The 11,610-nt window shown below is 50.2% G+C and overlaps 1 protein-coding gene across 5 annotated transcripts in view; it reads left to right on the top strand.

The window, feature by feature from the left end:
- The window catches only part of SRCIN1 (SRC kinase signaling inhibitor 1), a 65,056-nt gene extending 62,101 nt beyond the window's left edge, over positions 1-2,955 (top strand). For all 5 annotated transcript variants that reach the window (XM_032428504.1, XM_032428506.1, XM_032428507.1 and 2 more), the window contains one exon: positions 1,498-2,955. In XM_032428504.1, the coding sequence (XP_032284395.1) occupies positions 1,498-1,632 (135 nt within the window). In that variant the 3' untranslated portion in view covers positions 1,633-2,955. The remainder of the gene's footprint in view (positions 1-1,497) is intronic.
- Positions 2,956-11,610: the final 8,655 nt, after the last annotated feature.

Below are 11,610 nucleotides of genomic sequence, written 5' to 3' on the forward strand. Positions count from 1 at the left end.
CAGTGAATCCAGGGATCTTGTGGCTGGGGCCCTGGAGCCTCTGTGAGTCCAGACGAACTGCGACAGGAAAGAGGGGGAGGGGTCAGAAGACCCAAACGGGGAACCTCTTGCCTGGATTTTCAGCAAGGGAAGAGGTAGACTGCGCTGCGGGGCGTGAGCAGCACACCCCAGGGGAGTCACTGCGCGGGTAGAAGAGCACGTGGGGGCCGCCAACAGCAAGGGCGAGTTCCGGGTGGCCGGTCAGGCTGCCTGAGTCCTCCTCGTTGCCCCCGCTGGCGTCTGATAGAGCCTGCCCAGCAAGGGGGCTCCCGGGGTGGGGGGGCGGTGGGCCGTAGAGCCGCCCTGCCCAGACCGCAGCTGCTGCGGGAGGGGGCCCGAGGAGCCTCAGCGCAGTTTCCAGCCCTCCCCTTCTCCTTCCTTCCTTTTTTTTTTTTTTTTATTCAAGACCAGTTCATAATCCCACTAGCAGCTATGCAAGGCGGGGAGGGGAGGGGCGGGGGGGGCAGTGAATACGACAGAGAGAAACCCGGTCCGTGTAGCCCCAACCCAGTGGCGCTCAAAGTGAAGCGTGCAGCAGGGTCCCCTAGGGTGCCTGCCCAAAATGCAGGTTCCTGAGCCAGAGCCAGAGAGAGAGAGATTCTGGAGCAGGGCCCCGGAATCTGCATTTGTGACACCTCCTCCTCTCGAGGTGATGCAGATGGCTCTGGAACCGTACAAACAGCCAGAACCAGTCTAGACACAGGGAGTCTGCTGGGGTGGGAGGAGGCGCGGCTGTTTCTAACTGGCCGAGCTGCGCAGCGGGCTGGAAGCTGGGAGAACACTTGTAGGGGCCGCAGCGGGGCTTCCTGCCGTAGGCCAGAGGCTGGATGCAGTGAGTGCCTTTTCCTCCAGCTTGGGGGTGGGGTGGGGTTGGGGAGGGGGTTCTTCAGAGTAGTGCTCCCCCGGGAGGACCCACTTGCCCCACATTGTCCCCGTAAGACCTTCTGGTTAGGATCAGCCTCCTGTAGAGGTCAGAAAAGGGTCTGGCTGGGCTGCTGGCCCCTTGAGACTAAGAGCCCACCTACTCCCAGCTGGGGCCACTCCCCTCGCCACCCCGCACCCCTGCGGCAGCTAACCTCTCGCTTCTCCCTCCCCTCCCCTGTCCTCCCCACTCCTATCTCCCTATCTCCCTGTCCACTTGTCCTGGGTGTGGCCTCCCTTGTGCTTCTCTGGTCTCCCTCCTCCACCTGCTCTCTTTCCTGTCAGTAACCCCAGTCCCCAAGCCTTTGGGTCCAACCCTGTACCCACCCCCTCTACTCTATTCTGTACCCCCACTGTGGCCCCCTCCTCCCCATCTCAGGGGCTCACTCTCTCCAGATGCCCCTCTGGCTTCTTCCTTTTGCAGTTAATTTTCTCTTGGATTTGTGGAGGTTTTTCATTTTTTAAAACTTCAGCTGGGGGCCAGCATGAAGGATCTCCCATCCTCTCTCTGACCCCTGACCCCTGTTTTTGTTCCAGGCCACTAAACCATCTAAAGAGATGAGCGGGTCAAATGAGACCTCGAGCCCAGTCTCAGAAAAGCCCTCGGCTTCCAGAACCTCTATCCCTGTATTGACTTCCTTTGGGGCGAGGAATTCTTCCATCTCCTTCTAGAAGCCCCTTCCCACCTCCATCTCAGCCTGTCCCCCCTCCTGACCCCTGCCATTTCTCTCCCTGCTCTTCTTCCCTTCATCTCACCCCACCCCCACCCTAGTCTCTGGCTTGCCACAAGTGTGGCCCTCCTCAGCTCTCTACACCCATCCCCTGTTGGTGTTTTTGGTTTTTTAAATTGATTCACTTTTAATTATCTTTTTTTTTTTTTAAAGCAGAACAGTAAAACTAAAAACCAAAACACACCACCTTCCCTTGATTTCCTGTTCCAAAATGGCCCACCTCCTGTCATCCTCCCTCCCTTTTCTCTTTACCCACGCTTCCTCCCACGTCCATCCTAAAGCCCCTGCACCCTACGCTCCCTTCCTGAGAGCACTCCAAACAAACTCTGAGCCACGGAGACTTGGAGCGGCGAGACACCCCTCTCCCCGTCCTCGGAAACCTTCCTGGAGGAAAGTCTGGACGTTGGAACAACCCCACTATCAGGCTGGCAGGGAGACTCTGGCCCTGGAGGTGCCCAGCTGCCCAACTTCGCTGTGACCGAACTCTGCTGCTCCACTCACTTCCGCTCATGCCCCTGTGGGCCTGGAGTCAAGATGGATGGGCTGGGCAGGGAGGCAGGGTTGGGGGGGCCTGGGGGCGGGTGTGAGGCCTTTGAATCTGTGTGTCCTGGAGAGGAGTTGGCTTCCTGGGACTCCCTTCTTGTGGTGAGGAACCACCTAGCCTGTGCCGAGCGAGGAGCGGGCCCTTCTGGGTAGTGGGTTGTGGGCAGCCTGCTGAACAGCCAGCCTGACACTGGGGTCACTGCCCCAGAAGAGGGCAGCCCCGAGGAGGGCTATTTGGTACTTTTGGTTTCCTAATTTAGCACTTTAAATGACATTAACTTATTTAATGGGGGTGGGCAAGAATGAAGGGCCTAGAAAACTAGATTTGGGGGCGTGGAGGGTGGGAAGGGTCTTGTGGTGAGGGAAGTGGGGGGAATAGAGAGGGGCTGATGGGGGGGCAGTGAGGACAGCTCTGACTCAAAGGTCAAGCGACTTGACCTTTAACCATCCTCTTTGAGATTTGAGGGTTTTCAGGGAAGGGTGAGATGATTTTTAAATGGGGAGCTGGTGACCCCTGGTGAAATCTTTGAGGGTCCCTGAGGCCTGACCAGCCAGCCAGTGCCCCTAGACCCAACCTGTGGATGCCTGCCTTGCAGAGGCTGGGGCAATGAGGCTTTGACCAGTCCTGAGAAGGGGAGGAAGACCAGTTTTGGCGCTTAGCCCCGGGTCCCCCAGAGGGCACAGTGAGAGGCCAGCGGGGGGGGGGGGGGGGGGGGGGGGGGAGGGGTGGTTTGTGGGTGGGGGATGAGGAGGCAGATAGGGTAGGGCCCCTGGGGAGCAGGATTCCTATTTGGAGCACAAAGTGGGGTAAGCACAGGGGAGGGTTTGGGAGTAGCCTCCCTGAGTAAGCACAGAAAGAAGGAGCCATTGAAGGGGCAGAACCTCCTAGTCCCTGGGGCCTGGCTGGAAGGTCAGTGTTTGGGGAGAGCCAGGGGAGCTGTTGAGGGTTGGGGAGGGAAGGGAGACTGGGGTTGTGTTTCTTCATTTCTTTCTTTTTGTTTTGTTTTGTTTTTGTTGGTTCATCCTTGTTTTCTAGCTTTGGATCATTTTTGTACAAAGGCAAGCAGGCCTTTTTGAAAAATAACAAAAAAAGAGGAAAAAAAAAAAAAATCCCCCCTGAAAAAAAAAAAACCCTTGGAAAATAGGAAAAAAAAAAAGGACCTCATAAATGATGCAATTACTTTTAATTGCAGGCAACTCTTTACATTTAAGTGAAGTGTCTTAACATTTTATATTGTTTTAAAAATATATTTACATATTATATATATATAATATACGTAATATAAATATATATAAATATTTAAAAAAGAAAAAAAAAAAAAGAAAACCACGGCGCCCTCTCCCTGGCCGCTGTTTTGGCGGGGGAGGGAGGCTGGAGGAGGGGCACATCGGCCTGGCTTCCGTGGTCCAGTGAAATGGTTCGGTTTGATTTGGCTGTACAGAGACCCCCTGATCGGGAGGGGAGGGGGGAGGGGTGCCCCCTCCTCCCTCCACTCCATTACTCTTTGCTTGCTACTTTTCGCTTGCCCCCCCCAGCCCTGTGACCTGAATGTGTGCCCCACCGTCTTTGTCCTGAGTTGAATGTCCCTTTGTGGGGGGAGGAGGAGGTGTCCGTCCACGAGGGGCAGACGGAGGGAGCCGTGGGCCCCACCCCCCACCTGCCCACGTAGCGCCCAGTGGGACTTACATCTTTCTCTCCCTTTGGCTCCTGCACATTTCCGGGCTGAGAGGCGTTTGTGCGGAGGTGTGCGCAGCCTGTGTGTGTATGTGCGCCGGCCCAGGTCCTCCTGCCCGGGTGTGGAGGGAAGCGTGTGTGTGCACAGGCGTGACCTTCCACACGTGTGTGCGGGGAGGCGAGCGCACTCGGTGCCTGTTCCCTGCTGGGGCATCGGCATGTGCCCGCCTGCATGTTGGTACGGAGGGGCTTTGCGCATGAGAAGGCGTGTAGTGCGTGTGTGTGTGTGTGTGTGCACGCAGACGCGCGTGGCTGCGAGAGACTCGTACGCGTGCGGGCCACATACGTGTGGACAGAGGGCTGTACGTGGAGGTGCACGTGACCTGTGTGTGTGGGCCTGTGCGTGTGCACAGGTGTGTGGGAGTGCCTGCGTGTGTCTTCCATCGACCCTGCACCCCTCGCTTTGGCTCCCCTCCTGAGCCCCCCGCCCCCCGCCCGCCCAAAGCCCGCAGCACGTCAGTGCCCCCCAGCTGCATGCGCCTCGCTGCTCTGTCCACCAGTGTGTGCTTGACCAAGAGAAAACTAAGACGTCCGGGGGGATCCCTGTACTGGTCCCCCCGCCCCCGCCCACTGTGCTGTGTTACTCGCATGGGGGGTTCCCCTCCCGCCCCCTCCACAATATGCTGTTTCCCCAGGAGCCTCCGGGCCCGAGGCTCTGAGAGGGGGCCCAGGTGGGGTCCCCCCCGCCCCGGGCTGAGCCCCGGCTCCGCACCCCGCCCCGGCCACCCCGTAGGGCCCGTGTTGGTGTAGCAGTGACGGCTACTGTGGATATTCCGTGACCTCTGTCAGTGTAACTTGACAATTTCTAAATGGAAAAGGGTTGCTGTGTTTTCTCTGTCTCTCTTTTTTAATGTCCTTTTTCTTCTCACTTCCCTGCTCTCTCTCCTTTCCGGTTTTTCTAGCCGAGTGTTTGGGGCTTAAATTAAACTTGTTTCTTTTTCCTCTCCTGGATCTCCTTTCTATAGGCTGCTGTCTCATTATTTCTCACCTTCACCCTGGAAGGGGCTGGGATGGATGGGGTGGAGATGGGGGATCCCTGGCAGGTAACTGCCCTGCAGCTTTGCCGCCAGGGCCTGAAAGAGGAGGGGCAGGAACAGGGGCCCCTCGGGCTGCTGCTGCCCCGAGGACCCAAGACAACCCACATCACCCAGGACGCTGGAGAGGAACACCACTAACTCCGTGGGAGGCCAGCCCCCCCCGCTAGGCGAGTCACCACTGTCATGGGTGAGGTAGCTGCGGGCATTGCTTACATTACATTGGGTGTCTTGCCCAGTGTCCTACAACCAGTAAGATGCAGAGTGAGGATTTGAATCCAGCTCTGCCCGACCCCAAACCCAGGGCTTTTCCCCCAAACCCAAGGAGGGTCTGATTACCTCCCTGGGTCAGGTCTCGGCCTCCTGCCCTTCGGGTGGAATCATCCTTCATGGTATCATCCATCCTTCCAAGAGCAGCAGCTTTCAAACTTAAAAAAAAAAAATTACACACACACAAAAAACCCAAACTAAGTAAGAAATACATTTTATATCTCAATGATTTATACGTGTACACACACACACACACACACACACACACTTAGTGAAAGAGCACTTACTACATACAATGCACTCTGCTATTTCCTGTTAAACTCTAAACATTTTGGTCACAACCCATCTAATTGACTTCATGACCCTCTAATGGGTCAAAACCCACAGTTTGAAAAATACTTGTCCGAAGATGTAGTTTCAGTCCCAATCATGCTGCGTTTTGGCTTTCTCCTTCTCAAAGGCCTACCAGCCCCACTTACCTGATGGTGTCCCCTGAAATTGGAAGACCCCTGTGAGGAGATTTACCCTTGATTCTGGTTGGGTGGCGGTCCTAAACCCTGACCTTGTAGCCAGCAAGCTGCCCAAACCCTTCCAGGTCACCACATCAGAATCCCGTCTGCCCCACCGTTGAGTAGACCAGAGGTCCTGATGGGGTTTTCCTGGAATTCTGAAGGCTGTGCCACTGTTCCAGCATGTTCTAAGGGTCCTTGAGGCTGCTCTCTGAGGCATTCTCCTGCTTGACTGAGGCCTGTGGGTGTCCTGTCCCTCCTCCGGCAAACACAGGCCTTCTGTCCCGTGAGGTAATGACACTGTCCTAGAGCAACACTCTTCCAGAACTCACGGGAGCCCCCATCACAGTCTTCCCCTAAAGGCCAATAGCCTCTTTGGAGACAGAGGTTGAGGATGGCTCACTGTCTGGGAGGAAGGCACACTCCATGGGCCGCCCATCCCCCTTGCCCGCTGAGCAGCCCTTCAGACCCTCCAACAGCCAGGCCTCATCCCTTATATCCTTTTTAAAATGTGGGCAGGTCTTGCCTTCTCTCCTGTGTCCTATTCCCAGAAAGCTGGGAAAGTGGCCAAAACCCCCTTCATCTCCTAGAATCACCCCATTCACTGATAATTCAAGATTAAGTAACAAATGGGACCATCAACTGCATGCCAGGAATTACACCAGGCCCTTCATTCACCCTTCGAATGCCGACCGAATGTCTGCTTGACCTCATGGTGCCTGGGGCTCAGCGTCTAGCGGGGGAGCCAGCCAACACACCACCCGGATACCTGAGCAGGGTGCCCGATGGTGAGCTGCCCCAGGGAAGCAGGTTGTGACAGTCACGCGGACCACGCAGAGAGGGTGACCAGCCCTGAGGTCACGTTCGGGTGGCTACGTGGCAGCTGGTGGCCGAGTGTCGCAGGCAGAAGGCCCTGAGGTGGGTCCTGGAAGATGGATGAAAGCCACGTAGAGTGAGGAGGGGAAGGAGTATGGACCACGAGGCCAGAGTGGTGGGCAGAAACCCCATCAGAGGAGCCCCATCTTGCGGGATGTGGTAAAGCAGGTGGATTTCTTCTCGGAGCCGTGGAAGCCGATCGGAGGCTTTTAAGTAAGAGCGTGACGTGACCGGACACTATTTCGGAAGTTAGGTCTGGCTGCGCTGCAGAGAAAAGATGGGGGGCGAGGGGCAGGAGCGAGTGCAGAGCCATCAGTTAGAGGCAGGGGCAGGCGATGCCTCCCTGGACTCACTCAAGCTAACAATCCTCTGGCTGAGGGAGGGGAAACTGAGCCTCAGTGCCTTTGTGGGTATGAGGTGATGGAGCCAGAAGTCAAACCCAAGACTTAGCCCTGCCAATAGCCGTGCTTTCTTAATGCTTTATGATACTCCTCACTTCCACTAAGTGTCTCTTTAACCCTGACACCGTGGCCTGTGGGGATCATTAGCTCCATTTTAGTGATGGGGAAGGCTGATGGAGCAAAGCAGGGATCCGACCAGCTGGCCTCAGAGTCCGATCCTCATTGGGAAGAGAAAAGAGACTGCTTTCCCGACCGAAACCTGGGGGAGCCCTCATCTTCTCCATCAGTGTCTGCGCATCTCTGAGCCCCCCTAGGCATTTTCTTCCTCTTGGGTCACGGAGTGGCTTCAGCAGTCCAGAGTTCCCAATCCTTGGTGCGGGGCCTTGGGCTCACGGCCACCATGCCCATTGCGGATGACAGGCTCCCTTGACACCCGCTGACTCGGACTGATTGATGGATACTACTCATAATGACACCCGGCGGGAAGCTCCATCCCATACCCCTGGTCACCATCCCAGAAATTTAACTGAAAACCCCGAGATTCTCTGCTTTAGCTCAGACCACTCTCATGGTCCTTCTACCTGCCCATGCCAGAATGGCAAGGAAAAATCCCCATTCCTCTTAGTTCAACTCAAATACATTGGGAGTTTTCCCAAAGAAATGTTTCTCACGTGGGGCGCTTGTCTGGCTGCGAGTAGAGCATGTGACTCCTGATCTCGGGGTTGTAAGTTCAAGCCCCACAATGAGTGTAAAGATTACTTAAAAATAAAATCTTAAAAAAAAAAAGACATGTTTCGCATAAAAGAAATGTCTAGCCTTATGCCAGCACCGCTCTGTTTTGACTGGTAGTAAGTTTTAAAATCGGGAAAATTCTTCAAAACTGTTTGGCTGTTCTGGGTTCCTTATGTTTCCATAGGATTTTTTGATAAGCTTGTCAATTTTTGCCAAAAAGACAAAAAATCAGATTTTAATAGGAATTGTGTTGAATCTGTCGTTCAACTTAAAGAATATAGCCATCTTACCAATATTACATCCTCTGAAACATGGGTTATCTTTCCATTTATCTAGATCTTTAATCTCTTCCAGCAATGTTTTGTAGTTATCTCTCTACAAGCTTTGCACTTCTTTTATTGTTTATTCCTAGGTGTTTCATTATTTTTGATGCTATTATAAATAGGATTATTTTCTTTTTTTAATTGAGGTATAATTGACATCCACTATTTTAGTTTCAGGTGTGCAACACGAGTCCACATTTGTGTCCATGGTGAAATGGTCACCACAGTAGTTAACATCCGTCACCAAACGTAGTTACAGAATCGTTTTCATAGGATGATAACTTTTTTTTTAAAGATTTTTTTTTATTTATTTATTTGACAGAGAGAGAGCGACAGCGAGAGAGGGAACACAAGCAGGGGGAGTGGGAGAAGGAGAAGCAGGCTCCCCGCTGATCAGGGAGCCCGATGCGGGGCTCGATCCCAGGACCCTGGGATCATGACCTGAGCTGAAGGCAGACGCTTAAGAACTGAGCCACCCAGGCGCCCCAGGATGATAACTTTTTAAGATCTACTCTCTTAGCAACTTTCAAAGATGCAACACAATATTATTAACTATAGTTATCATGCCCTACCTGATCCCCATGACTTATTTATTTTGTAACTGGAATTTTGTACCTTTTGACCCCATTTACCCATTTTACCCATCCCTGATCCTCCACCTCTGGAAACCACCAATCTGAGCTCTGTACCTATGAGCTTATTTTTTGTTTGTCTATTTGGTTGAGTTTTTTTGTTGTTGAGATTCTACATATAAGTGCAATCATATGGTATTTGTCTTTCTCAGTCTAACTTATTTCACTTAAAGCCCTCGAGATCCATCCATGTTGTTGCAAATGGCAAGATTTCATTCCTTTTCATTGCCATTCCATATTCCATTGTATATGTAATAACCACATCTTCTTTGAAATTGGAATTGCTGCAATGGGCATGGGGGTGCATGTATCTTTCTGAGTCAGTGTTTTCATTTCCTTGGGATAAATACCCAGAAGTGGAATTACTGGGTCATATGGTATTTCTATTTCTAATTTTTTGAGAAACCTCTATATTGTTTTCCATAGTGGCTGCGCCAATTTACATTCCCACCGAGATTTTCTTTTCTTAAAAAAAAAAAATTCTGGGGCAGCTGGTTGGCTAAGTCAGACGCTTAAGTGTCCAACTCTTGATTTTGGCTCAGGTCATGATCTCAGGGTCTTTGGATCGGGCTCAGTGGGGAGTCTGCTTGTCTCTCTCTCCCTCTGCTCCTCCCCCTGCTCACACTCTTTCTCTCAATAGATAAATAAGTCTTTAAAAAAAATCTTCCAGGGGTGCCTTGGTGGCTCAGTCGGTTAAGCGTCTACCTTCGGCTCAGGTCATGATTGCAGGGTCCTGGGGTCGAGCCCCAGATCAGGCTCTCTGCTCAGCAGGGAGCCTGCTTCTCCCTCTCCGTCTGCCTGCCTCTCTACCTACTTGTGATCTTTCTCTCTCTGTCAAATAAATCTTTAAAAAAAAAAAATCTTCCAAAATTATTCTGAATTTAGTATTTATCTCAATTTCTAATACATATTCATGAGTATCCTTAATTTAAATTTAAAAGAGACTAAATTCACATCACATACAATTAACTTTTTTTAAATGTATAATTCAGTGGTATTTAGTGTGTCCACAATGTTGTCCAACTACCAGCTCTCTCTAGTTTCAAAACTTTTTTTAACACCCCATAAAACACCCTATACCCATTAAGCAGTCTCTCCCAATCCCCACTGGACCCCATTCCCTAGTAACCTCTAATCTGTCCCTATGGGTTTTTTCACTCGAGATATATATCACACAAAAGAAATCATGGAATTTGTGACCTTTTGCGTCTGTCTTCTCTTAGTATAATTTTTTCAAGGTTTATCCAAGTTGTAACATGTACCAGTACTTTGTTCCTTTTATGGAACAAATAGTACAGCATTTCATAGTATGTATATACAATGATTTATTTATCTGTTTATCCATTTATGGACAATAGCCTTGTTTCCACCTTTTGGCTATTATGAATAATACTGCTATAGACATTCATGTCCCAGTTTCTGTGTGGACGTATGTTTTCATTTCTCTTGAGGATATACTTAGGCGTGGGATTGCCAGGTCCTATGGTAATTCTAGGTTTAATTCTTTGAGGAACCACGAACTATTTTCTACAGCAGCTGTGCTAGTTTACATTCTCACAGCGTCCCTATTTCTCCACATCCTTACCAACACGTGTTGTGTTCTATTTTCTCGATTTAAGCCATCCTAGTGGGTGTGAAGTGGTATCTCACTGTGGTTATAATTTGCATTTCCTTAATGAGGCACAAAAATAGAAAAATAAAGAAAATTAATTTAAAAAATATAAAATTAATAAAACTAAAAGTTGGTTCTTGGAAAAGATAAAATTAGCAGAGATTTAGCTCTCTCTTTCTTTCTTGGCCAGTCTAGCTAAATATTTGTCAATTTTGGTGACCTTTTCCAAGAACCAACTTGTAGTCTTATTGATTTTCTCCATTTTTTTCTATTTTCTATTTTATTTATTTCCACGCTTATCTTTATTATGTCCTTCCTTTGGCTTGCTTTAGGTTTAGTTTGCTCTTCTCTTTCTAGTATCTTAAGGTGAAAGGTTAGGTTATTGACTTGAAATCTTTCTTCTTTTCTAATACAGATATTAACAGCTATAAATTTCCCTTGAAACTCGGCTTTGGCTGCATCCTATACACTTACATATGTTGTGTTTTTGTTTTCATTCGTTTTTAGGTATTTCTAATTTCCCCTGTGATTTCTCCTTTGACCCACTGATTATTTAGGAGTGAACTTTTCTATTTCTACATATTTGTGAACTTCCCACTATTTCTGCTGCACTAATTTTTTTAAAGATTTATTTATTTATTATTGGGGGGGAAGGGAGAGGGATAGAGAGAATCCCAAGCAGACTCCCCCACTGAGCATGGAGCCTGATGCAGGGCTCGATCTCGCAACTCTGAGATCATGACCTGAGCCGAAATCAGGAGTCAGATGCTTAACCGACTGAGCCACCAGGCACCCCTTCTGTTATTAATTTCTGATTTAATTCCACTGTGGTTGGAGAACAAACTTCATGTGATTTCAATCCTCAAATTTATTGAGGCTTGTTTTATGGCCAACATACGGTCTATCCTGGAGAATGTTCCATGTGCACTTGAGAAAGATGTGTATTCTGCTGTTGTTGGATGGAGTCTTCTTTTTTTTTTAATATTTTATTTATTTATTTGACACACAGAGAGAGAGAGAACACAAGCAGGGGGAGCAGCAGAGGGAGAGGGAGAAGCAGACTCCCCACTGAGCAGGGAGACTGATGCGGGGCTCGATTCCAGGACCCTGGGATCATGACCTGAGCCAAAGGCAGACCCTTAACTGACTGAGCCACCCAGGTGCCCCTGGAGTCTTCTTTAGATATCTATTAGGTCTAGTTGGTTTACAGTGTTACTGATCTTCTGCCTAGTGGTTCTACCTGTTATTGAAG

This window comes from Phoca vitulina, unplaced genomic scaffold (genome assembly GCF_004348235.1).
Source record: "Phoca vitulina isolate PV1807 unplaced genomic scaffold, GSC_HSeal_1.0 scaffold40, whole genome shotgun sequence".
NCBI lineage: Eukaryota > Metazoa > Chordata > Mammalia > Carnivora > Phocidae > Phoca > Phoca vitulina.